The 27,278-nt window shown below is 46.2% G+C and overlaps 1 protein-coding gene across 3 annotated transcripts in view; it reads left to right on the top strand.

Annotated features, from left to right (window-relative positions):
• Positions 1-27,278, top strand: part of USP28 (ubiquitin specific peptidase 28) — an 85,725-nt gene that overhangs the window by 30,124 nt on the left and 28,323 nt on the right. For all 3 annotated transcript variants that reach the window (XM_044282282.1, XM_044282281.1, XM_044282280.1), the window contains exons 8-16: positions 861-934; positions 4,677-4,753; positions 5,364-5,512; positions 8,541-8,668; positions 9,981-10,076; positions 13,261-13,437; positions 14,615-14,826; positions 18,620-18,690; positions 25,801-26,029. In XM_044282282.1, the coding sequence (XP_044138217.1) occupies positions 861-934; positions 4,677-4,753; positions 5,364-5,512; positions 8,541-8,668; positions 9,981-10,076; positions 13,261-13,437; positions 14,615-14,826; positions 18,620-18,690; positions 25,801-26,029 (1,213 nt within the window). The remainder of the gene's footprint in view (positions 1-860; positions 935-4,676; positions 4,754-5,363; positions 5,513-8,540; positions 8,669-9,980; positions 10,077-13,260; positions 13,438-14,614; positions 14,827-18,619; positions 18,691-25,800; positions 26,030-27,278) is intronic.

The raw sequence follows: 27,278 nt of genomic DNA, 5'->3' as shown, positions 1-27,278 counted from the left end.
ACTTTTTGTGTCTAGTGCCTCCTAGTGGTAGTTGGACATATACCCATGGTGCTGTGTCCCCCAATGCCTACTACGAGAAAAGGATTTTACGGTGAGTACAAAAAATCCAATTTTTTCCTTCCTTTGGATCAACATGGCAGGGTGATAGGTTGGACTGGCCTTTTTTCAGCCGTGCAAACTTTTACTATGTTTAGATGAGGTCACGCATGTTATTTTAGACAGCACTGAGACATCTGTTCTCTCTTACTTCCCATTATAAAGACTCATTCACGCGTCAGTGTTTTGGTCAGGGATTTCCATCAGTGATTGTGAAACAAAACCAGGGCTGGAGCCTCCACAGACATAATGTATACGGGAAAGATCTGCACCTGATTGTTTAGAGCCGCACCTGGTTTTGGCTCTAAATCACTGATGGAAATCACTGACCAAACACTGATGTGTGAATGAGGCATAAAGCTTCGTCCGTGAGATACCGGCCTGGAATCCTGCTGAGTGCAGGAGCACGTGCCATCATTGGTTGCTATGACGCCGTGCACTTTGTGCCACCGCTGCTGTACAGTAATACACTGGTATGATCTATACGAGTGTATTACTGTACAGCAGCGGCGGCACGAAGCGCACAGCGTCATACCAACCAATGACGCCGTGCGCTCCTGCTCTCATCAGGATGCCAGTCCAGTATCTCACAGACGTCTGCATGAGGCTTAACTCTGAGTTGATTGGCGAGACCTGTGATGTTACACACGGTCCCAGTGCTAATCAGTAGGTATAAAACTGTTTACAAATCTCAGCATTGTAATAGATGGCACCAAAGTATGTTTTAACATGATATAAACTAATCACGTGTTTCTGATTGTTAGCAAGATGTCAGCGAGTTTTCCCACAAGTTACTGGACTGGCTAGAAGATGCCTTTCAACTGGCTGTTAATGGCGAGTAAGTTATTCCTACTCCATTTATTTGTGGTCTTTATTTAGCGTGGTCACAATAAGAATTCAAGAGCCTTGGCATGTCGTCTGTTTGAAAAGATGGACGCTCTACTAATAAACTATCATCAGGTTGTGTACACCTTGGATGAGCACACAGAGACCTCTTGTATTGATATCTGATGATGTTTCTACACTTGGCTGGGTTTGGTAGTGCAGCATGCTACCATTCACATGAATAGGATAAATGAGCCAATGTTCCTCTAACCTCATGGAACCTCTTTAGTTTCACCTTAGAGAGGACCTTTCACCGCTCCTGGCAGGCCTGTTTTAATAGCTCCATGCATTCCTCATGTAATAACAATCCTGGAACATCTATTCTTATGGCTCTATGTTGTGCCATTCCTTTATTATTTTTACTAGAAGTTATGAATGAATTGCTATTAGCCTTCAGTAAGGGTACAGAGGGGCGGTAACCAGTTGGGGGTGTGTCCCTGCACAGTCTCACTCTATCCAATCAGTGCTGCCATTTTCAGACTGCAGGTACACCCCCCCCCCCCCAACTGGTTACCTTTCCTCTGTACCCTTACTGCAGACTGTTACCTGTGCTCCAGTTCCAGCGCTGAGCTCCCTTGCTTCATACTTCTGGTCAGTGAAGTAGAAGTGACGTGCCATCAATGGCCTCAGCGGTAACATGCAATGCTGGCACATGTCAGAGTTGAGACTACTGATTGGCCAGTACTGGTGCCATGCGCATAGACTGCATGTCACATTCCAGTACAGCGGGGATTGGAAGAAGCGAAGAAAGGAGCTCAGTGCTGGAACCTTGCCTGCCCATATGAAAAGGGGCTCCATTTCACCGCTCCTGACAGGCCTGTTTTAATAGCTTCATGTATTCCCCACGTAAAAACAATTCCTGAACATCTATTCTTATGGCTCTATGTTGTTCCATTCCTTTATTATTTCTACTAGAAGTTATAGATGAAATGCTAGCAGTCTGTAGTAAGGGTACAGAGGGGAGGTAACCAGTTGGGGGTGTGTCCCTGCACAGTCTCACTCTATCCAATCAGTGCTGCCATTTTCAGACTGCAGGTACACCCCCCCCCCAACTGGTTACCTTTCCTCTGTACCCTTACTGCAGACTGTTACCTGTGCTCCAGTTCCAGCGCTGAGCTCCCTTGCTTCATACTTCTGGTCAGTGAAGTAGAAGTGACGTGCCATCAATGGCCTCAGCGGTAACATGCAATGCTGGCACATGTCAGAGTTGAGACTACTGATTGGCCAGTACTGGTGCCATGCGCATAGACTGCATGTCACATTCCAGTACAGAGGGGATTGGAAGAAGCGAAGAAAGGAGCTCAGTGCTGGAACCTTGCCTGCCCATATGAAAAGGGGCTCCATTTCACCGCTCCTGACAGGCCTGTTTTAATAGCTCCATGCATTCCTCATGTAATAACAATCCTGGAACATCTATTCTTATGGCTCTATGTTGTGCCATTCCTTTATTATTTTTACTAGAAGTTATGAATGAATTGCTATTAGCCTTCAGTAAGGGTACAGAGGGGCGGTAACCAGTTGGGGGTGTGTCCCTGCACAGTCTCACTCTATCCAATCAGTGCTGCCATTTTCAGACTGCAGGTACACCCCCCCCCCAACTGGTTACCTTTCCTCTGTACCCTTACTGCAGACTGTTACCTGTGCTCCAGTTCCAGCGCTGAGCTCCCTTGCTTCATACTTCTGGTCAGTGAAGTAGAAGTGACGTGCCATCAATGGCCTCAGCGGTAACATGCAATGCTGGCACATGTCAGAGTTGAGACTACTGATTGGCCAGTACTGGTGCCATGCGCATAGACTGCATGTCACATTCCAGTACAGAGGGGATTGGAAGAAGCGAAGAAAGGAGCTCAGTGCTGGAACCTTGCCTGCCCATATGAAAAGGGGCTCCATTTCACCGCTCCTGACAGGCCTGTTTTAATAGCTCCATGCATTCCTCATGTAATAACAATCCTGGAACATCTATTCTTATGGCTCTATGTTGTGCCATTCCTTTATTATTTTTACTAGAAGTTATGAATGAATTGCTATTAGCCTTCAGTAAGGGTACAGAGGGGCGGTAACCAGTTGGGGGTGTGTCCCTGCACAGTCTCACTCTATCCAATCAGTGCTGCCATTTTCAGACTGCAGGTACACCCCCCCCCCCCCCCCCAACTGGTTACCTTTCCTCTGTACCCTTACTGCAGACTGTTACCTGTGCTCCAGTTCCAGCGCTGAGCTCCCTTGCTTCATACTTCTGGTCAGTGAAGTAGAAGTGACGTGCCATCAATGGCCTCAGCGGTAACATGCAATGCTGGCACATGTCAGAGTTGAGACTACTGATTGGCCAGTACTGGTGCCATGCGCATAGACTGCATGTCACATTCCAGTACAGAGGGGATTGGAAGAAGCGAAGAAAGGAGCTCAGTGCTGGAACCTTGCCTGCCCATATGAAAAGGGGCTCCATTTCACCGCTCCTGACAGGCCTGTTTTAATAGCTTCATGTATTCCCCACGTAAAAACAATTCCTGAACATCTATTCTTATGGCTCTATGTTGTTCCATTCCTTTATTATTTCTACTAGAAGTTATAGATTACTTGCTAGCAGTCTGTAGTAAGGGTACAGAGGGGAGGTAACCAGTTGGGGGCGTGTCCCGGCACAGCACTGATTGGATAGAGTCAGACTGTGCAGGTACACGCCCCCAACTTGTTACCTCCCCTCTGTACCCTTACTGCAGACTGCTATTAATTCATTCACAACTTCTAGTAGAAATAATAAAGGAATGGCACAACATAGAGCCATAAGAATAGATGCTCCAGAATTGTTAGTATGTGGGGAAAGCATGAAGCTAATAAAACAGGCCTGTCAGGAGTGGTGAAAGGTCCTCTTTAAGTTTCTTTTATTGATTTGTGTAAAATAGCAATTGCAAAACAACATTAGAAAATTACCAATTTGCAAATTACTACCTTTAGCGGGGAACACAATGTAATGATATAGGACAGAGCTTTGAGTGATGACTCCAGATCTTTTATCCACCTCCTAACAATCAGAGAGAAGCAGCAGGAGATGCCAAAATCCATAGTTTCTATTGCTTTCTGATATATTTTTTTCCCCTCGTGCAAAGTTTTGTCTGAGCTCTGAAATGAATTGAATTGTTGCAGTGGCAAGAATCAGTAACTAACAAAGCTCCTTGGTTTTAAGCATTTCATGGTGGATACTGTACCTTCCTTCGGTGATTAGGTCACCACAAGATATGCTGATAGATGTGGGTCTCGCCACTTAGTCCTCTTCCCATCTCCAGGTTGGAGGTCTCCAAACCCTCAACCAGCCACGTCCAGAGAGTAAGTGGCAAATTGTCCACACATGTCCATGTCTCTCGTCATTCCCTTATTTGAGACTCAAGAAAACGGTTCATGCACACTTGCTTGGCTGTTTCGGTAATTCTGTATAATTGGATAGAGCGAGCCATAGAGCCAGCTCTTCATTCATTATTGACCTGGATGCGGCAGTTGATGTCCGCTTTACCAGGCATGTTGAAGAATTCCTGTTTTAGAAGCAGAATGTTGTCTTGCCTCTGGGATCAAGACCTATCGCACATCTATGGCATATACTGTGCATATGCCATAAATGTCTAATACTGATTTGCCTTGTATAAAGTATATGATCGAGAATAATCCGGGAGTATAAGATTTTGTGTGTTCTCCATCATTGTGTACAGGAGTCCCGGAGACAAGAGTGAAAACCCAATGGTGCAGCTCTTTTATGGTACATTTCTAAGTGAGAGATATCTGGAAGGTATGTTTTTCTTCATATGTGGTACACTTTCATTTTCTATAATAACTGTGTTGCTGAGACACCTTCAAGTCCTTGGCTGGTGCCAGATACCTCTAGTGGTGGTTTATCTTCGCAACAATAATGCCTGACCCAAACCATACACATTAGTGCTTCTTCACATCTGCGCTAATCATTTCTCTGAATAACAAAAATTATAGAAATACTGGATTGTCTCATGACGAGCACCAATGGCACCCAACAGAACCTACTGACTATTATGGGGTCCCTTGTGTTTCCATTATGGTGACCATTTTTTTTGGTCAACATAGAGAATCATGCTGCACTATTTTGTACAGCATTTATGATGAAGGCTTCTAATGGGGCATCCATCTCAAATGTGAGCACACCATAAAATGGTCTACTGGTCCCACCATAATTGTCAGGTACGGCCAACATTCAGCTATTATGTATTGCCAGGTTTGAGAACAGACATTGTTAGAGAACCCAGATGAATTAAAAAAATAAGGATATTAGAATTTGTTTTCATCCATTTTACCTGGTTTTACTGGTCCTAAGCCTACAGTACACCCAACAGACGCGTGATTTATTTGTGACATTTGTATCATAACAGATAAAACGTTCTCCAATGTTGAAACCTTTGGGCAATATCCTCTTCAAGTAAATGGGTTCAGCAACTTAAATGAATGCCTGGAAGGAGCTATGTCAGAGGGAGAGATTGAGCACACTCAGAACGGCAAAACCATGCAGTACAGACAAGAGGTGGGTACGGTTATGTTGTGCCTTGGTGGTTCATGTTCATTATTTAGTAATAGAATTATCCACATCCATGTTTTCTCATGCTGATATTTCATGGCATAAACATCAGGTGACCACACTCAGCAGTAATAGACACCAAGCAGCCATAACATTGAAGTATTTGAGATCCTCTGACTAACCCTTCCCCATAACCCCAAAACTTTGATCCTTGTGAGGTGAGAAGTCAATGGATCGGATTCGGTCTTCTAGCACATCCCAAAGATCCTCAATTGGATTAAGATGTGGAAAATTTCAACACTTGGAACTAGGCGTGGGCGATATAGGCGATATGCAATATAAATTTGTGCCACGATATGGATTTTGTGCATATCGCCGGACTGCGATATGACCACGGAGCGGTAGTGAAGATCTGTTACCATGGCAGCCAGGAGTCACGCTACTGAAGTCCTGGCTGCCATGGTATGTTAGTGAGCAGCATTATACTCACGTGCGCCGTGGCCGCCGGTCGCTCCTTCGTCTGTCTGTGCGGCGCATTGCTAATGCTTGCAGCATTAGCAATGCGCCGCACAGACCTATGAGAAGGAGCGCCAGGCGGCCACGGCGCACGTGAGTATAATGCTGCTCACTAACATACCATGGCAGCCAAGACTTCAGTAGCGTCCTGGCTGCCATGGTAACCGATCGGAGCCCCAGCATTACACTGCTGGGAATCCGATCGGAACTGCCCATTGCCACCAATGATTATTACTGGGGAGGAAGGGGGGGTGGGTTTGAGTTACCAGAGGGGGCTGATAAGAGGGAGAGGCTGGGGGGGGGGGGCGTGGCACATGAGAGGCTGGGGGGCGGATCAGGGGCAGGCTGCCATGGTCAGCTCCCTGCTGTTGTGTGCACAGAGCAGCAGGGAGAGTGTAAAGTCCTATTCACCGTAATAGAGCTCTATTAGGGTGAATATGACAAGGGTTCTAGCCCTTAAGGAGGCTAATAGTTATTAAATAAAAAGTTTAAACCCCCCCCCCAAAAAAAAATAGAAGACAATATATCGCGATATATATTGCATATCGCACATGCTTAAAATTATATTGCAATATAGATTTTAGGCCATATCGCCCACCCCTACTTTGAACTCTTTGCCATGTTCCTCAAACCATTCCTGAATAATACACTCGCGCACCCAGATAGAAATGTCAGATTGCTGCAAAACTTTGTATGCATCCAGGTGAATGTCGATACCCAAGGTTTCCCAGCAGAACGTTGTCATCACACTGCCTCTGCCAGCTTGTCGTCTTCCTATAGTGCATCCTGGTGCTATCTTTACCCTAGGTAAGCACGGCGCACACACCCAGCCATCCACATGATATTAAAGGAGACGGGGTTAATCAGAGCAGGCCACCTTCTTCCATTTTTCCATGGTCCACTTCTGATTACATGCCCACTGTAGATGCTCTGGTGATGACATGGGTCAGCAGGGACACTTTGACTAGTCTGGGCTATTCAGTCCCTGTACAGCAAGCTGCATTGCACTGTGTGATCTCACACCTCTCTATCGTAGTCGGCTTAGGCAGGGTACCAGCTCTTTCTCATTAAAAACTCAACCAGACAGAATCCTACTCCATACTGAAGAGGGGGGAAAAACCTCAAAACAGCTATTTTGCCATGTCATGTCCCAAACCTTGTTAAAAAGTCTGACTTTGGACTCAAAACATGACATGGCATATCATAGTCAGCAGTAACCTTTTCAAAAGTTTGTGGTAATAACTTTGCAGCTCTTTTACATCTCCAAGATTCTGAGATGGGTTTTTTGTCACACATTAAGGGACCGGTCCAGATCTCATCATTAGTGTTCGGCTGCTTCTCCGAATTCCACAAAGAAATTCGCTTTGTGCCGAATTACTTCATTTCTTTGTAAGTAGTGGGCTCAACGATAAGGAACGGCGTTTGCACTGCCCCCTGTCATTGAACCCCTCATCGCTGCTTATGGCATCTGAGAATAATAGTGAGGGCTTTCAGGTGTTAATCCGGTAAAAAAAAAAAGTTAGACGCCCCCGAGGTCTTCTTGATTGAAGACACTGTGCTGACACCGGCCTCTTTGTGCTCTCATGGATGGGGTACTGCGAAGCACAAGGAAATTTGGATTCCCGACGAATCACCTTTTTCCTGACATTCAGATTGAAGCCCACTTCGGATACTTCGATTTGCTCAACCCTACTCCTCATGTCTGTGCTCCTATACCCAGATTCTTATGACTGAAGGTTCTGTGATACGAGTAGTACTGCACGCAGTGTGATTAACTTGTGTGGGCCTGACAAAATGATGTCCAGGAATAAAATCATGCTGTAAGGCAGAATATAAAGCACGCCCTGGCAAGTGTGGCTTCGGCCTTCCGTGGTCACCGAAGTCTACCTACACGGAGTGCAGGTGTCAGCTCCCTCTTTGTGGCCTTTACTAAGGTGTTTATGCCACTATTTCGACCTTTGAGCCTCCCGCCGCTTTGTAAAAGGGGTGTGGCTTGGTGGGAGAGGCGGGTCTTAGCGCGGCCCGCTGGATTTACTATAACTAAAGCCAGTTTCGGGTGCATGGACTACCTGGGATGCTACTCCTTTATTAAGAGGTATCTGCCTTTTTATAAATTAGGCACACAATGATGCAGACTGACATATGGGGGTTAGGGAAGCGGCATAGCCTGCTGTGCTACGCTGTTTCTCTAGCTCCCATGCACGACGTGCTCCGCTGTTTCTGGACTGGATGGTGGTCATCCCGCCTTAGTAACTGTCAGATGAAGCAACCCCCTTCAAGTCCAGATTGTGAGTGGGTAAAATATGAAACAAATATATTGGGATGTCGCGTGACCACAGCAGCCCCACGGGCGTGACCCCTATTGTGCCACATTATTATAGAACATGGTATATTACAATTTTTTTTTATCTTCACGTAAAATAGAACAGAACACGAGGCACAGATGATGGCCACACGTGATTATTTGCTTTAATGTGACGTAACCACTTTACCGGTTTGTGTCTCCTCCTCTTTGCAGCGCTGGTTTACTAAACTACCCCCGGTGTTGACCTTTGAACTGTCGCGGTTTGAATATAATCAATCCTTGGGGCAGCCAGAAAAGATTCACAATAAGCTTGAATTACCGGAGATTATTTATATGGACAGGTACGTGCTTACCGCTGGATACTGTGGTCCTGCATCTCCAGAAATGCAGGTGTCACATACAGGCTATGCATGTTGGGCACTGGATACTGAAGAGAGGCATCAGAATTGTAAAACAGTCTCGCTTAGTTGTACGTAGCGCATACAATGTATACTGCTGGCCATACACATTGGGGGACGTTTATTACGTTCATCAGCTGCACACAACATATCGGCGCCTGGACTTACCCTCTACGAGCGCCGCTTGAATTCAGTGCGCCTGGTGTGAACTTAGGCACTGGAGACGAGCGCAGGGCCGAACTACGGCTGCGCCTACACTGAAGAGAAGCAGATGATGGAGGCTAAGTGTAGGCGCAGCCGTAGTTCGGCCCTGCGCTCGTCTCCAGTCTAAGTTCACACCAGGCGCACTGAATTCAAGCGGCGCTCGTAGAGGGTAAGTCCAGGCACCAATATTTTGTGCGCAGCTGATCACTAGAACACTCCCTTTTGTGGATGACGATGGGGACCATCACTGCTATTTAGTGAATTTTTATAGGTAACTCCGTTTAGTTGCGTTCATTCTTTGGTGGTATTGACTCTCCCCTCTGCACACAAGGGGGTGGGAGCCTTTATAAACTTTGCTTCAGCGTCCAGCATTCAAGGCTGCCCGATGCCCCTGATGAAGCCAGATTAGCTGGCCAAACATGTTGTTAGGTTTTAGACTCTGAACTCTACAGACAGTGCTAGTAGTAGTGCGCCATTTGCAGTACAGTACTCGAGGTCATATGTGCTCAGTGAGGACAGTGATCGCCTCATAGAAACCCTTCACAACCGGCTGTTTGAATACAGTGGGGTACTGAAAAGACATCAGCTAGTAGAGCAAGTGGTTCCAAGGAAAGGCCCCCACGGGGTAGGGTACCGCCGCCTGCACTCCTGTGGTTATACCATGGAGATATAGCACCTACAGGGTTTCAGATAGTTTAAATCTTTTCAGTTTTCTCACTTTTTCTGGTGCACTCCGTTCCCTTCAGTTCAGTTTTGTCCCCATTGACAATGGGGACAAAACTGAAGCGTTTTCCTCCTACTATTGAGATCCTATGAGCCTAAGATTGACATGTGAAACACTTAGTGAATGACCCCCCATTATGTTATTGTCAGGTAAACCTGGCTGACCATCTAATGTGTATGGGGTATTCTGCCTTTCCCCTGAAGGCAGATATAAGGGAGAAGAAGTATTGGATTTCGGTATATAAGGGTTCTGTAAACACAACTTCTCCTCTTTTTGTGTTCACACTGGTGAGGTTCGGAGATTGAGCCCCAATTTTTTTTATTTCAGGTTTCTTTACAGAAATAAAGAGCTTATTAGGAAGAAGCGGGAGCAGATCAAGAGACTGAATAAAGACATTGACGTTCTCCATCAGAAGCTGGAAAGGTAAACTAAGGTCAATAACTATTTCATGGACTAAACTTTGTGAAAGTGTATAATATATCGGAATATGGGTTTTACCTGTAAAAGAAGCAGTTCCTCACAGGAATAGGTCATACGTTGCCTTTGCTAGTTACTATGAGGGTAAACTTTTGGTCCATGGCCAACTCCCCTGCAGAAATGTCCATATCGGTGGGTATGTTAGTGGGTAGGTTCAAAACCAACTGTCCTATAGCCATTTCCATTAATAGCAGAGTTGTCCTTATAGGTATGAGATGTTGGCTGACATCACTGGAAAGACAAACCATTGTGACATGCCAAATACACTTCATCCCCTCTATCCAAATCTGGAGCAGTGCTTTTGGCAGCTATTGGCAATGCACCCATATCACCCCTCATATTGGACTGTTGTAGTAATCAACAATTTATGGTAAGTGTCTGATCTTCAGTGATCCGACTACTGGAGCTCCAGCCGATCATGAGAACGTCGGCTGGTGTTGCTCTGTTTGACTATAGCGGCGGACACACCTGCAAGCTGCTGCTTTGTTCAAATTGGACAACACGGTCCCTGTTCTCTTGATCGGCAGGGTCTCAGTGGTTGGACTTCTAAGGATCTGACACTTAGCGGGTCATTTATTAAACAGGACTACACCTAAATTAGGCATATTTCTGGCACACATTGTGGCGCAAAGGTCCTTTGTACCGCAGTCTGCAACTTCTCCCCGCTCATGCCAGGGCTAAACAAAAGTTGACGTAGTGGGGAATTGGATAGGCCAGGAGGCCCGGCTCATTTAACCATTTTCTACACCTGTTTTAGGCATAGAAAATAGTCTAAATGTAAGACCGCTTGGAAGCTATCTTACATTTAGAGGTAACAGTGGATCAAGTTACGTAAGAGGCCGGTTCCTCTTTATAACTTTGGTGGATCCACCGCCAGCACAGGGGCTTATCAAGACCGACACCTAAAATGCTGGTCTTAATAAATGTGCCCCTTATTCCCTATCCTATGAATAGGCGATAAGTTGTAATGGGACAAGCCTTTTAATAATACATTACGTGGTCAGCTTCTTAAATATTCACTTCAGTTATTTCTTAGTGCTATCTGTGTATGGAAAATAGTCCCCTATTGATAAGCTGTCACCACTAAGTATCATTCACGTTCATAGAGTGCAGCTGGCATCACTTATAACCGCGGCATGAGTACCATGTGCTGAGACCTATAGCACTGCAATACCACTGGTGCCTTGTAAACCTAGAAAGCAATCAATGGTCTCTATGGAACCCGAACTACCTAAACAACATACCAAACTGATTCTCTAATTATAGAGAAGTTTCAAAACTAATGTTAACATTAATTACCTGTTCTATCTATACTATAAAAAATATAATAAATAATCCTTCTATATACAAAAAACATGTGTATATGGGATATACGTGTATATATACAAATCTTTTTCAAAAGAGAAGATGCATATTGTATTTGTATATATATGTATGGTGTTGCAAATGTATGTATGTGTATAGTATATATGCGTGTGTGTATATACATTTGATATGGAAATATATGTATGATCACGATGACATCATGTGTATATAGGCATGAACTCATACGCATATATATAAATATATTTATATAGTTTATATAATTATATAGATGTTTAAAAATTATATAGATGCATGTGTGAGTAGATGTAGACACACACATACTCAAAATGCTACATAGTGATGATAATTAATGTTTAAGTACATGTTTAGTGTGTGTGTGTGTATATATCATTTATTTTAAAAAATTTTAAGTGACTTTCAAGGTGGCCGCCCCTTTAAAAACGGTGACCTCCAAGGTGGCCGCCCCTTTAAAAACGGTGACCTCCACGGTGGCCGCCCCTTTAAAACCGGTGACCTCCACGGTGGCCGCCCCTTTATGCAGTAAAGAAAAATGGCTAAGTTGTTATGGAAACCTGGAGTAAAACTGTGTGTATGGCATTTGGAATTTGAAGAGAAAGACTTGCAGGCTTTTATTGGCTAATGTGGGTTATTTTTTGGGAAGATCTCAGGAACGGTATGTGCTAGAGAGCTGAGACCTGGTCTAAAACCTTCCCGGACACCTGATGTACCTGTGTGCCAAATTTTGGTGAAGATCTGTCCAGTCGTTTGGTCGCGCATAAAGAATGTCCAGACAGACAGAAACTAATTTTTATATACAGGTGAAACTCGCAAAATTAGAATATTGTGCAAAGTTCATTAATTTCAATAATGCAACCTAAAAGGTGAAACTAACATATGAGATAGGCTCCTTACATGCAAAGCGAGATATTTCAAGCCTTTATTTGTTATAATTTGGATGATTATGGCTTACAGCTTTTGAAACCCCAAAGTCACAATTTTGAGGTATCTTTGCTCAGGGGGTATGGATTAATTAGCTGACTAGAGGGTGACACTTTGAGCCTAGAATATTGAACCTTTTTACAAAATTCAAATTTGAAGCTGCATTAATGCAATTCCTTTTAGTTTGCATTACTGAAATAAATGGACTTTTGCACGATATTCTAATTTTTCGAGTTTCACCTGTATGTAAGAGATTTTTTTCACATGAAATGTATCAAAAACCAATAAAAATTACTGTTGGGGAAAAAAAAAAAAAAGAAAGCAATCAATGTGAAGAGAAGTGACGACACTCCATGAATAGAAGTCTTTATCGGCTCCAAAACAGGTAAAAACACAGGATTAAAGAGATGCGTAAAGTCGCCAATGGCCATTTTGTGTACACAGGTGCTTTCTAAAGGCCTCGAGAAATTGTCTGTGTACGGGAAATGGCCGTTGGCTGCTTTTATGTGTGTCTGTAATCCCGTGTTTGTACCTGTTTTGGACTCTATAAAGACCGCGTTTCGAACTCGGACCTCTGAGAATCCAAAACTCGGACATGGCTGTGTGAATAACACCTACGACTGATGTATGGATCTCCAGCCTTACTACATATCCCCCGTGCGTTTGATTTCTCTGTGTAATTTCAAGCTTCTAGGCTTGTTTTCACTTACTATTTCACAGCAACAACAAAAATGAACAGTAAAGGTTTAGAACTTGTATTCATCATATAATGGTGGGAGCGGAGTTTATTGAAAACGGTTGTCCTCTTCATCATCCAGTAGATGACTTTAGCCTGTAATTTTCATTGTATCATTGATCTGATCAGGTACCTAAAGTACGGTTCTGGTGCCAACCGATGTCCCCTTCCTGACATGCTTCAGTATGTGCTGGAGTTTGCGAACACAAAGTGTGCAGCAGGAAGCCATGCTGTGGATGTGACAGATATTTCGGTGCTTTCAGCAGATGACTCCGGTTCCTCCAGTACGCAACCACAGGAAAATGGGTAATTTCATTTATGGTAAAATGCAAACCTATAAAATAGATGTTCTAGCTAACCTTGTAAATGAAGTGCTGCACAGCCAAAAGCAATTTGCTGGATGTTATTTGATGCGGATTACAAAGCCTTATCTTTGTTTGTTCTCTATTTTTGTTTTATGTGTTTTTTTTTTTTTTTTTTTCTTGTGTTACTTTAATAGGCCAAGATAGTAGTTACATTCTCTGAAATGCTTCTCCAGTCGTAAAACCTGCCCTGCTCGTGTATGACAGTGGGATATGCCATGTGTGATAGGCGCATCCATGTTTTTTCACTGCATTAACTTTCACAGATACATTGTATTACCTTTTAATCTGGAAATCACTGAGTAAAATACCTACTCTAAAATATACCATATTTTTTACCCTTTAAGACATATCAGCCCATAAGACGCACCTAGGTTTTAGAGGAGGACAATAAGAAAAAAGGTTTCATTAGACCTCAGGTCAGACCCCAATGTGAATGTGTGAATGACCCCCAATCAGACCTCAGATAAGAGCCCCATATGCCTCTCATCAGCCCCCATTGCCTCATATCGGCCCCCATGCCTCTCATTAACCCACATTGCCTCTTTTTGATCAGCCTCCAAGCCTCAGATGACATAAAATAAAATAAACACTTACCTCTCCTGCTCCGGACACGGCCGCTCCTCACCTCCAATGTGATCTTCTTTCTCCTGCTGTCGGCTGTGCTGTGACCTGACGGGCCGAGGACCAGGAAACAGTGAGTACAGAGCTTCCCTGTCCTCCGGTACTAATAATGGAAGCGCTCATTAGTATTCACCACATAAGACATAGGGAACACACACACACACACACTTTTGGGGGGGAAAAAATGCGTCTTATGGGGGCGAAAAATATGGTAACTTTTATTTGAATATATTAAATCTGGCACTGGATGCTCCAAAAACTGTGACATCTGGCACCAAAGACATTCTCATGCCAGATTACTGGGTGTAGATGGTTTGACACTGGATCTGAAGTGATCTTCTGGGCAACTGCAGGTCATGTTCCGTAATATGTTTTAATAATTTGATATCTGACCCCATGCATCTGCTGGGGATTTTTGATCTCCTGACTTGTACTTTGTAGCTAATTTGATTCTTTAAAGTGGAGGAACCTGATCATTTTGGTTCTGTTTTGTCCAGTTTTGTGGCTAATGGATGCAATGAACTTTTGGAGGGTGATGAACCAACACTTTCTAGCCAGTCCCTAGAAAGCTTCTCCTCAACGCCTTCTCCGCAAAGCCACTTAATGGTTTCTGACGCTCCATCTCCCCGAACTGTTACTCAGGAAGAACTCCGCTCTGTGGAGGCCTGTTTACTGAGGTGGAGAGCCGAGGTGGAGCAGGACATTCAAGGTGAGCCGGGGTTTCCTTTAGCCATTTAGGGTCTACTCACACTACATCTGAGATGTATGTTTACCATATGCACCAGGAAAGCGCTTGGCACATACCTTTCACCGACACACAGCACAATCGTATATAGATTTCCAATAAAAAAGCAAAAAATAAATAAATATATCTATTTATGGGCCTCTTTCACACGAGCGTGACTAATTAGGTCCGGATGCGTTCAGGGTGCGTTCTGTGAAACTCGCACCATTTTTCAAGCAAATTCAGTCAGTTTTGTCTGCGATTGCGTTCAGTTGTTAAGTTTTTTCCGCGCAGGTGCAATGCGTTTTGGTGCGTTTTTCACGCACGTGATTAAAAACGGAAGGTTTACAAATAACATCTCCTAGCAACAATCAGTGAAAAGCGCATCGCCCCTGCACCTGTTTGCGGATGCAATGTGTTATTCACAGTCCCAATCATTTGTATTGCGCCAGGGCTGCCTGAAAAAACGCAGAATATAGAACATGCTGCAACGCAGAACTGAGGCATGAAAAACTTCGCTCCTGTACACAGACCTATTGAAATGAATGGGTCAGGATTCAGTGCAAGTGCTATGCGTTCACGTCATGCGTTGCATTGCACCTGCGTGAAAAAACTTGCTCGTGTGAAAGGGGCCTAACAAATCCGTTAAATGCATGTCCCCCAGATTTTCTTTTGGGGAATCCTGCCGACTGAAATCTATCTACTAGGGAAAGTTCACCCAGCCAAATGTTCTGCCTGTGTTTTGCATCCATAAGTATAAAAAAACTTGTTTAACAAGATAAAATCTTAAGGCCATTGTCCAAACCCACAGATTTTGGCAGGATGGTTTTTGTGGGTGTTCTGACATGATGCTGTCGGGCTGTTGAATTTCAGTGCCCAGTCTTTTTGTCCTTAGGTTCTTCTACCATCAGCCTACTCCCTCCCCTCACCCCACACAGCCAAACAGAGCAGCTTGTGTATGAGGGAGTCGGGAGGAATAGCTGTTGGCTGAGTGGGTGTTCGGCACACAGTTTTTCAGGGTGTAGGGGCTAGGGATCGAACGATATAGATTTTTTTTTCATTTATAATTAATATTTTGGTGTGTTTTTTTTTTTTTTTTTTTTGTTTTTTTTTATTACTTTACTAACTATTAACCCCCTTTAGGGACTAGAACCCTTGTCCTATTCATCCTGATAGATCTCTATCAGGATGAATAGGACCTCACACTCTCCCTGCTGCTCTGTGCTCACAGCAGCATGGAGCCGACTATGGCAGCCAGGACTTCAGTAGTGTTCTGGCTGCCATGGTAACCGATCAGAGCCCCAGCATTACACTGCTAGGCCTCCGATGGGAACTGCCACGGAGGGGAGAGGGGACCCTGTGGCCACTGCCACCAATGGTTAATACTGGGGGGCTTGGGGGGGGGGGGGGGCACTGCGCCACCAGTGACTTAATACTGGGTTTGGGTGGGGGGGCGCACTGCGCCACCAATGATTAATACTGGGGTTGGGGGCGCACTGTGCCACCAATGAAGACACCTCTCTCATTCATATACAGGAGGTGGGAGCTGGCTGCAGATTCACATAGCCGGCTTCCGACCTCTATGAGCGGTAGCTGCGATCCACAGCACCTGAGGGGTTAACTACCGCAGATCGCAGCTACCGCTTATAGAGGTCGGGAGCCGGCTATGTGAAGAGACCCGGGGTGGGCTTTTGTAGTCCTAAATATACAGTCAACTGATAGCGGAGAAAGTCTCAAACTATGGCGTCAGTAGCCAGCTAACCCTGAAGCCTATTAAAATGTGAATATTTAAAACATCAGGACCTGACTCGACAAAGAGGAGTATAATGTGTCAATTTAAAATATTAAAATGACATACAATGTAAACGTCATAATTGCATACAATAACAAACTATTGTATGAAAAAGCAGCATAAGTGATGCAATTGTGCCACTTCATTATATTATGGAACTGCACTAAAATGCCAAATACATTAAACATAAGTCCATACAGTCTTAAAGGCTATGTACACCTTTGTGGACATTTGATTTTTAATTATTGCATTATATTTATTTTGAGCTAAAAATCATTTATTAACAATATGGAATCCTTTATATCTGTACAGAGCTGACCTGCTCTACAAGCTGCCTAGTCCTGTCCTTTCCGTCATCTGAGGAGCAGATGGACTTCTTATCTCTGCTCTCACATCATAAACACTCATTAAAGCCACATTCTTATCAGTAAGATAAGTGTTTCTGACCTCTGAGTAGTTTAGAAATAAGGGTAATTAGGCACAAAGTGAAAGTACCAGTCACACAGAAAAACTGTTAAAGGGGTTGTCTAATCATGGACAATGGGGGCAGATCGCTAGGATATGCCCCCATTGTCTTATAGGTGCAGGTCCCACCGCTGGGAGCCCCGCAAGGTGGTGCCTGGAGGACTCCGGTCCGGCCACCACCAAGCCGGCTCCCCATAGAAGTGAATGGGAGCGTACCGCGCATGTGCAGCCCCCTCTCCCATTCATTTCTATTGGGCCGACGGAAATAGCCGAGCCAGCGCTCAATATTTTTAATAGAGCCCAATATAAAGAAGACCCCTAGTCAGACCTCAGATGAGACCCCCATGCTTCATATCAGTCCTTCATGCATCATATCAGCCCCCAGCCATATATAATGCAGCCCCCAGCCTCAGATCACAAAATAAATAAAGCACTTGCCTCTCCTGCGCTTGGACGCCGCCGCTCCTCACCGCCCGCGATCTTCCTTCTCCTCCGTTGGCTGTGTTGTGAACTGGCGCGCACAGCCAAGGACCAGGAGGCGGTGAGTACAGAGCCTTCACCGCTTCCCGATCCTCCGGTACTAATGAGCGCTTCCATAATGGTATATAAATATATAGCTTTAATTATTAAGACACAGGTGTATCATATTTTATAAATGCACATATTTTATAAATGTTTTAAATATTTAGTTTCCCTGGGGTGTTTTTTTTTTTTTTTTCTACATTGTACCATTCTGTGTGTTGGAATGGAGTCATCAGATTTTCTATTTTGTGAGTTTGCAAGTACGTCTCAATAAAAGATTTCCATTTTTTTAAGAAATTATGTTTTTTGTTTTTTGTTATTTAATGTGTTCATCCTCTCCATACACCATGTATTTCATTTGGGATATCTCTTCTGCAGTTGTGGGGGTTGTCTGGTGTATCCAGGATTTCATGATGCATCTTTTAGCTACTAATAGTACGGCATGGGTTGTTTGTGGAGTTGTGATGTTTGATTTTACCCGTCTTGTGGGTCTAGTGGTAGTGTTATCGTCCAGTGTGCCTCTATGCATTGTTGGATGTTCTTACACGTCCATAGGGCTGTGTTTGAGGAGTTACATTCACGACAGTTTGTTATTATTTTTAATTTTTATTATTTTTTGTGATGTTAAATCCTAGATATGCTTTATGTATTATTTTGAAGAATGTTTCTTTCCATCTTTTGCTGTATGTAATTTTTTTTACTTTTGACCATCCTTTTAATATATTTTTATTGACGCAATTAAACCCGCCCATTATACTCTTTATCGAGTTAGTTTCTGGTGTTTTATTTAACGGGTGGGCTGTTGACCACCTTCTGGCTCCCATTACACCGTGCGGCTCTGCCACAGTCAGTGATCAGAGTTGTGACCTAGTGAAGAAAAGGGAAAAATCTGGTAAAAAAGAAAAAGCTGAAAAGATGATTATTGGGCGGGTCTGAGTGACCTCCTGGATGTCTGCTCGTATAAGGATGCTGATGATTGCTACTGTTTTCTTCCTTCAGACTTGAAGAATTCAACTGCCCACATCAGGAAAACAGTTGGCGATATATACAATGATCCGCATCTATTGCAGGTAAACATTTTAATTTAGATTTTTCTTTTAAGAAAAAACCCAAAATGAAGGACTCCTATAAAAGGCAGGTCATGAAGGCCAGTATTGTACTAACACACAAGCTGTCTCTGTAGCTGCAATATTTGACTATTAGTATATAACCTGATATTACAGTAATTGTTATAGTTTAGATTCAGTGGTAGAACTGATTTAGAGAGGTGTAGGACCTTTTGAGGAACAGTGGACCCCATATACATTTGCACTGTGGTCTGTTATCTGAGACTAAAAAATGCTCCCCTATATGCCGGGCCCCTCACACTGGATCTACTTACCTGGCTCCCCGCTCCCTGTGCCGCTCCTGGTCCTCACACCGCCGCAGCTGCCTCTCCTTGTGTGCAGTTGAAAACATCCGGTGGGGGGATGGGAGCAGCCAATGGCCGGCGGTGACTGGGACTGCTCCCACCTGACACCGGGGCATTTTTCTCGCCCAGTTTCCTTGGGGGACACAGAAGACCTTGGGTATAGCTCATCTCCCTAGGAGGCGTGACACTAAGAAAAAACTGTTAAGCCCCTCCTCCACAGCTATACCCTCAGCCTGGAGAGAAAGGCTGCCAGTTTTTGCTTAGTGTCCAAGGAGGCAAGACACTCCCTGCTACTGCAGGGCTGTTTTCTCCTTGTTTAAATTTAGATTTTTACTTTTTCTTTTCTTTTTGTTCCAGACAATCAGGGACAACAGAGTCGCACTAGACCTCTCTGTTTCTCCCGGGGTCGAGCTGCGCCAGTGCCGGTCATCCGCACTGCTGCCTCCCCCACAGAAGGCAAGGTGGACCAGGGCAGCCCAGCTCCCCTGCATCCCGCCAGCGCAAGGGTCGCCCGCACGCCAAGCCCCTCTTCCAGCGTCCTGCCACTACGGTGCCAGTAGCTGAAGGGGCGACCCTGCTGGAACGGACCGAGGGTGAAGACTGCTATGGTGAGAGAGTGGCTTCTCCAGCGAATTCTTCCCGCCTGGAGGTTCCCCCGCCCCCAGATGCCTGTTAACCCTTTGGGTACTGGCCGGCTCCTGATGGGCCCGTACGGCCTGTGCCCCTGTATGGTTGCCCCCCTTTCTGCCTCAGGGGGCTGTAATATTAATAAATAATATAATAAAAAAAATAAAAAATAAAATATTAATTATAATTTTGTTTTAAATAACTGGTCTTGTGGGCTGCGCAGGACGCGGCAGCCTCATCATTCGGTATGCTGTCTGTAGGCATGCCCCCCTCTCTTAGGCGGTATGTCGCGCTCCCCGGCTGCGGCGCTGGCCAGGGCATGTTCCCCCTCCCAGGCGTTTTCTTGCCCTCTCCCGGGATACGGCGCTGGCCAAGTGCATGCATAAAATTTTTCTGGCCAGTATGCGTCACCCAGTTCTGGTGGCTGCAGGTGCATGGCCCTCCTTCCTAGGCAGAATACTGCACTCTCTTTGGCTGCGGCCTGGCCTTGTGCATGACCCCCCCTTTTTTCTAGGCGGACTGCTGCACTCTCACCGGATGCGGTGCTGGCCATGTGCACGACCCCCTTCCACAGGCGGGACGTTGCACTCACTGGATTCGCTGCCGGCCATGTGCATGAACCCCTTCATAGGCGGAATACTGCACTCTCACCGGTTACGGTGCTGGCCATGTGCATGAACCCCTTCCATAGGAGGTATACTGCACTCTCCCCGGATACGGTGCCGGCCATGTGCACGTTCCCCTTCCATAGGCGGAACACTGGACTCTCACTGGATTCGTTACCGGCCATGTGCATGAACCCTTCCATAGGCGGAATGCTGCACTCTCACCGGATACGGTGCCGGCCATGTGCGTGTACCCCTCCCATAAGAGGTACACTGCACTCTCCACGGATACGGTGCCGGCCATGTGCACGTTCCCCTTCCATAGGCGGAACACTGAACCTCACTGGATCCGTTGCCGGCCATGTGCATGACCCCCCCTTCCGTGGGCGGTGTGCCGCACTCTCACTGGATTCGCTGCTGGCCTTGGACATGTCTCCTTTCCTCAGGCGACATACGTACACTCTCACTGACTGTGTTTGTTCTCTCGCCAGTGCGTTGCTGGCCATGTGCATGGCCCCATCCATGGCGGGGTGCTCGCACTCTCACTGGATGTGATGCTGGCCATGTGCATGACCCCCATTTCTGGGCATGAGCATGCCCTCTAACTTGGGTGGAATGCTTGCACTCCCATGGAATCTGTGCTGGTCTTGTGCATGGCCACCCCTTATTCCATGGGCGGCATTTTGCACGCTCACGCGATCCACGGCTGTCCGTGTTTATGCGGTGCTGAACTGGTACGCGTCCCCCTTCATTGGCGGAGTGGTGCACTCTCACGAAATTCGGTGTTGGGTGGATTTTTGCACAATCACTTAATGATAGAATAACCCTGTGCATGCCCCCTTTCCCTAAGTGTACCTTCCTGCGTTCTGCTGGACATGTGCGGCCATGGGCATGGCCCCCTTCTGGGCGGAATATGGTATGTCCTACTTTTCCAAAGTAGGTACTGGCCTTGGTATCCCCCCCTTTTGGGGCGGGCTTCTGCACTCTTGCCGACTGCTGTGTTGGCCAGGTACATTTCCCCCCTTTTCTGGGCGGACTGCTTGCGTTCCATTGCATGCCGTGCTGGTCTTGTGCATGACTGCCTTTCAGGTTGCACTTGCACTTCCGTTGGTACGGTTGGACTCTGGCTGATCCTTCGCTGAGTGACTATTTTTTTGCAGTGAGCGGACTTTCTTGTGCGCTCTGTCCGTTGTTTGGGCCGGGTATGCCTTCTCCTCCCATGGGTGGGTTGGTCTTCTCACTGCTTACGGGGCTACTCGTACGTATGCCTCCCTTTCTCCTGCAACATACCTTTTTTCTCTTGAGATACGATGCTTGCAGCTAGCCTTGCGCTATCTCTCTAAAGAGCTCGTTCTGTCCACCTGTGTGAGCCTACGGTGGTGTTCAACAAACAGCTAATGAATGCCCAATGTGTTCAAAGGTATATATATATACCTTATATATAAGTAGACGAGCTCTACTTGTTCGCTACTGCACCGAGCTGGGTGGTACTCATTCCTTTCGTCCCTTCCGCCCGGGGTGTGTTCGTGGTCCCTAGATGCGTACCCGTTCGTCCTCCCGCGGCATTGTTTCCCTGCGTTGGTGGTCACATAGTCGAGAGTGCTGTCTGCAGCGTCCCTCGAATTCTGCGTTTTCTCTGGCGGGACTACGGTTCCCTCGCCTACTACCATTCCTCCTCTTCAGATGCGGTGTGGTGTGAGTCCTTCCGGTTGGTGCCCTCTGCGCTTCAGTCTGATCTGTTACCAGGTTCGGGCCGCTCTTCTCGGGAAGGTCACCCAACTTCTCTTGGGTGCTCGCGTACCCAGGTCCGGAGGACCTCCATCTTGGGTTCTTCAGGGTATTCGCCTTCTGCGGGCGGTGAACCGGGCGTCTCGGTGTAGCGGGGTTCTGCTCTTGAGCTGTCCTATGGCTTCCCTGTTGCCCACCCCTCCTTTCGGTTGGAGGGTGTTATGCCGGCCTCTGTCTCGACTGCCTTTTCTCGCCGGCTCTGTTTGGCTCCCGCTCGGTACAGTTCACTCCGATGTGGCTTCTGTCCCGGCCATGCTTCAGAGGCTTTCCTTCGCTGCCCTCCCCTCTGGGGAGAGCATGGTTGTTCATGTGGATGGTTCCGGTGTTCCTTTTGGCCTCGTACTGTTTCCCTTGTTCACACTGGCTGTACTAGCTGTGTGCCTATTTACCGGGTCTGCCGCGTTCTGTCCTCCAGCTGGGTGCAGATTGAGTTTTTTTTCCATTCTCGGCAATGGTTCTGCCATGGACTTACCTTCTCGGTAACTTGGGAGGACTACCATTCGGTCAGGGTTGCCCCTGGATCTCCCACACTGGGACAGTAGAACGGCTTCCGTTCTGGCCGTGTTACTGGTCTGCGCATGATCTCGTTGGGTTTTCACCCGCTTGCCCAGGCGACTCTAGCGGGCTCGTTAGTGTTCGCTCCTGGCCGTGTTTCGTCCAGGTTCTGTTGTAGGACTTAGGGTTTTTACCTGGGGTTCTGTGGGAAGCTGGGCGTTTTCCCCTCTCTGCCTTTCTTTCTCCATGGTTCTGTCTTTCTCCAGTCCGGCCTGGACCTGGGACTGGGACCCTGTTGCTTCAAGTGTCGGCGCTGTCCCTCCTCTTTCAGCGTTCCACGGCCCTCTGGGCCTGTCAAGACCTTCTTCCATGGAGCGGCTCTTGGGTTCCCTTTGTACTGCCCTCCGGTACCGCCCTGGGATCTACATACTGGGTTCTTGGCGCTCCTATCTTTCCTTTGGAGCCGTTACAGTAGTTCTCTCTACTCCTTCTGTCCTGTGCGGTTGTGTTTCCGTAGCCGTCGGGTCTCTGACGGGTGCCTGAGTGGCGGTCCTTCTTGTTCCGAGCCTTCTGTCTTTCCATAGGACAGGGCTGTTCTCCATCCCGTCTCTTCCTTCCTTCTGAAGGTGGTGTTTGTCTTTCAGTTCCGTGAGGCATTCGTCCTCCCCTTCCCGCCCCCGGGTACGGACACTTCACCGTTTGGACGTTGTTTGGGCCTTGCGTTTTTGCTTGGAGATCTCCGGCTCTTGTCGACGTTTGGTCTCTTGTGTTTCTAGGAGGTCCGTGCAAGGGTTGCGGCCTCCAGGGTGGCTTCCTCCGCTTTCTCAGAGTGGCTATTGTTGTGGTTACCGCACCAAGGGCAGGGTTCTGCCTTTGGTGTCACTGTCCATTTCACCAGAGCGGTCGGTGTCCCCTGGGCCGGAGGCATTGGGCTTCGGCCATGCATTTGTGCAAGGCGGTCACTGGTCTTCCTTGCACACCTTACCGAGTTCTACAGGGTGCATACTCGGGCTTCAGCGGATGCTGTCTTGGGCTGCCTGGTCTGCAGGCGGCGGTTTCTTGATGCCTTCGGGTGCTTCGCCTTGGTGCTGTAGTCCCTCCCCTCTTGGACTGCTATTGAACGTCCCAAGGTCTTCTGTGTCCCCCAAGGAAACTGGGCGAGAAAACGAGATTTTTGTATAACTTACCAGTAAAATCTCTTTCTCGCTCTTTCCTTGGGGGACACAGCACCCACCCATTCTTTGTTTTTATCTACGCGAGTTTCCGAGTTTGTTTTACCCGTTGGGTAGTTGGCTTGTTGGTTCCACTTCTTGGGCTTTGCCTTTTCTCACTACTTGGACACGCAACTGGCAGCCTTTCTCTCCAGGCTGAGGGTATAGCTGTGGAGGAGGGGCTTAACAGTTCTCACTTAGTGTCACGCCTCCTATGGAGATGAGCTATACCCAAGGTCTTCTGTGTCCCCCAAGGAAAGAGCGAGAAAGAGATTTTACTGGTAAGTTATACAAAAATCTCGTTTTTTCTCTCGGATAACCCCTTTAACTGAGTAATCATTTGGTCAGTGTTGCAGTAGAGATGCAGTTTGACAAGACGCCTTATACACCAGTTGGAATGAGTTTCTGATCAGTGCATGTGTTTGCAGTAGGATTTCCTAAAATAGCGAGGCCTGAGTGAGCACTAGGGGAGCGGATTTAACCCTTGTGACCATGTGCGAGTGTACTGTGTCATGGTTCAGGAGTTTGGACATGCGGCCAATGACTGTAGCACAGGAGGACGTGTTGGCTTCAGGAAAACGTGAATGAAGTCTGGCCTGGTGTCAACAGCTGAGAATTCTGTCTGCGTAAGACGGGGACGTGCGTCGGTGAGGAGAGGGCTAAATCTGAGGCACTATTTTTATATATATATATATCTGGAAAATATACCGCATATGCAGCTCAGTGCGCACAAGCATGACTAACCGTTCCGAGGACCCCGTTACGTGAAGGCTTCTAATTACATGCCATCATCTTACCCTGCTGTGTCACTGATGTCATGACCTGTCATTCAGATCCTTTCTGTCCCAAAATAATATCCTAGTCACATCTCCATCGCCCGGGGGAAACATAGGGCAGCTGCATATGTCAATTCCTTAATACATTTCTAGTTCCGTAATAGATTGGGACTTCCAGTGCCTTGCAAATCTATGAGCAGACGGAGAGGAAGCTGTTTATGGCAGTCTGTGTGACACCCTCAGTACGGCAGGCACGGGGAACAGCAGGCGTCTGGCTGCAGGAAATTTCATTGTCTTGATTGTAAAAAATGGATATAATACATGATGATGCCTTTCTAACAAAGCTAAAGCCAGCCCTGTACCTCACATGGATCCAGAGATCTCCCCATTCATTGCTCTAATTCCTCTGCTACATTATCTTCAGCCTGGCAGCTCAGGGGGCGCGTCCTTTCTGCTGCTTTCTCTCTAGAACTGCCTCAGCTTATAACAGAACATGGGGCTGGTGGGAGTTGAAGATTTAAACTGAGCATGTGCGACCAGCTCAAATGAGACGGACAAAAAAATAAACAAACCGCAGGTGGCGCTATACAATGACATTTTGCTGAATAGCTCCATAGCTATTTTACCTGTTTAATTACATGCAATTACAAAGTAATGCTGGTTTGAAAAATGTAGATTATTATTCATGGAACTACTCCCTAATGGATCACTCTCAGATGTGCAAGTAATTGTTGTACATCCCTAATAATTACCAGCAGGTTCACCTCTGCAAATGGCATCCAGAGTCCCAACCTGCGTCCATACAGCCATTTCAGTGCAACTGCTCCCAGCAGGCTGTGCAGGCTGGAAGTTACAATGGGGAGGGGGGACTGTTTTATAGAAAGGGATTTCTTGTGTGCTTTTGTAGAAATAGTAAATTAGAAGTGTTAAATTCCTACAGATCCCTTGTATTTCTGGCTGAAAGGTGTGGGCTCCTGTAACAGACAAGGCAGTGGAGGAGGGCTCGTGCTGCCAGCTGCCTTCCAGCCAGATGGAGGTCTTGTCTGATCTCCTGCCACATCATTGTAATTCTGCGTATATATTTCACCGTCTTGTGTATTTTCTACATCTTTTATGAATTATTGGGGAAAGCACGTGTCAGTGCCACTGCTTTTGCCCTTCTCATAGCCACCTCAGTACATACAAATGTAAGTTGTTATTTTTTAGTTTTTTTCCCGGTTGATAGACTAATGCAGAGATAACACATTAATGCATAATCCTTTGTTAGGTTCCGTACAGGCTTCATGCAGTGCTGGTTCACGAAGGCCAGGCTAATGCCGGCCACTACTGGGCGTATATATACAGCCACACCAGACAGTGCTGGATGAAGTACAATGATGTATCCGTGACAGAAGCCACATGGGAAGAGCTGGAAAGAGACTCCTATGGAGGTGTGAGAAATGCCAGCGCGTACTGCCTCATGTACATAAATAACAAGCTGCCGTCTCTTATTCAGGGTAAGAAGTGATGAGTAGTTATTTTTTTTTAAATCTTTATTTATTTTTATTTTTTCATGCATTGCTTTTAAGCTACTTTAGATATATTGGCTTCTAAACATGAGGCTGTCCAAACAACTTAGGCTATATTCACGCGGATCCGTCATGGATCTGCACAAATGCATCCGTTCAGATAATACAACCGCATGCATCCGTTCAGAACAGATCTGTTTGTATTATCTTTAACATAGCCAAAACGGATCCGTCTTGAACACCATTGAAAGTCAATGGAGGACGGATCCGTTTTCTATTGTGCCAGATTGTGTCAGTGAAAACGGATCCGTTTGGCTCAGTTTCGTCAGACTGACACCAAAACACTGCAAGCAGCGTTTTGGTGTCTGCCTCTAAATCGGAACAGAGCCAAACTGATGCATTCTGAGCGTATGCTTTTCTATTCAGAATGCATTAAGAGAAAAACTGATCCGTTTTGGACCACTTGTGAGATCCCTGAACGGATCTCACAAACGGAAACGCCAGTGTGAAAGTAGCCTTAGCTAATTTATTTCACAGATTTTCTCCCAAAAACAGGCATGCTCGGCTCAGCTTAGGCTAGTTTCACACCTAGAGTGTTAATTTCGGCAGAAAACACCCTGTCAGAATTCACCGCATCCGGCACTGTCGAACACAGACAGAGTGTCCACCAGCCTCATTAAGTACAATGGGGTCCGGAAGAGATCTGGCCGCATTCCGGTAGACAGTGCGGAAAACCTGGCCGCATTCGGGTAGACAGTGCGGAAAACCGTCTGGACAGAAACCGCTGCTGTTTGCCGCCATTGTCTGCTGTAACAATCTGCCGGAATACACACCACAGGTGTAAAACTAGCCTTAGCCTTAGTAGGCAGTTGTGGAAAAAAATGCTTCAAAGTAAGAATACTTTACTTTTAAAAATAGAAGTGTTAATAGTTTGTGTATCAATTACCAAAATGCAAAGTGAAAGAACAAGAGAAAAATCTAAATTATATCAATATTTGGTGTGACCACCCTTTGCCCTCAAAACATCAATTCTTCTAGGTACACTTACACACAGTTTTTGAAGGAACTCAGCAGGGAGGTTGTTCCAAACATCTAGGAGAACTTCTGTGGAGGTAGGCTTTCTCAAATCCTTCTGTCTCTTCATGTAATCCCAGACAGACTCGATGATGGTGAGATCAGGACTCTGTGGGACCATTTCATCACTTCCAGGACTTCACTACATTGGCTGTATGCTTGG

Source organism: Bufo gargarizans, chromosome 2 (assembly GCF_014858855.1).
Source record: "Bufo gargarizans isolate SCDJY-AF-19 chromosome 2, ASM1485885v1, whole genome shotgun sequence".
In the NCBI taxonomy this organism is placed as follows: Eukaryota; Metazoa; Chordata; class Amphibia; order Anura; family Bufonidae; genus Bufo; species Bufo gargarizans.
The sequence above is the reverse complement of the archived record's forward strand: the minus strand, read 5'-3'. Positions and strand labels throughout refer to the sequence as shown.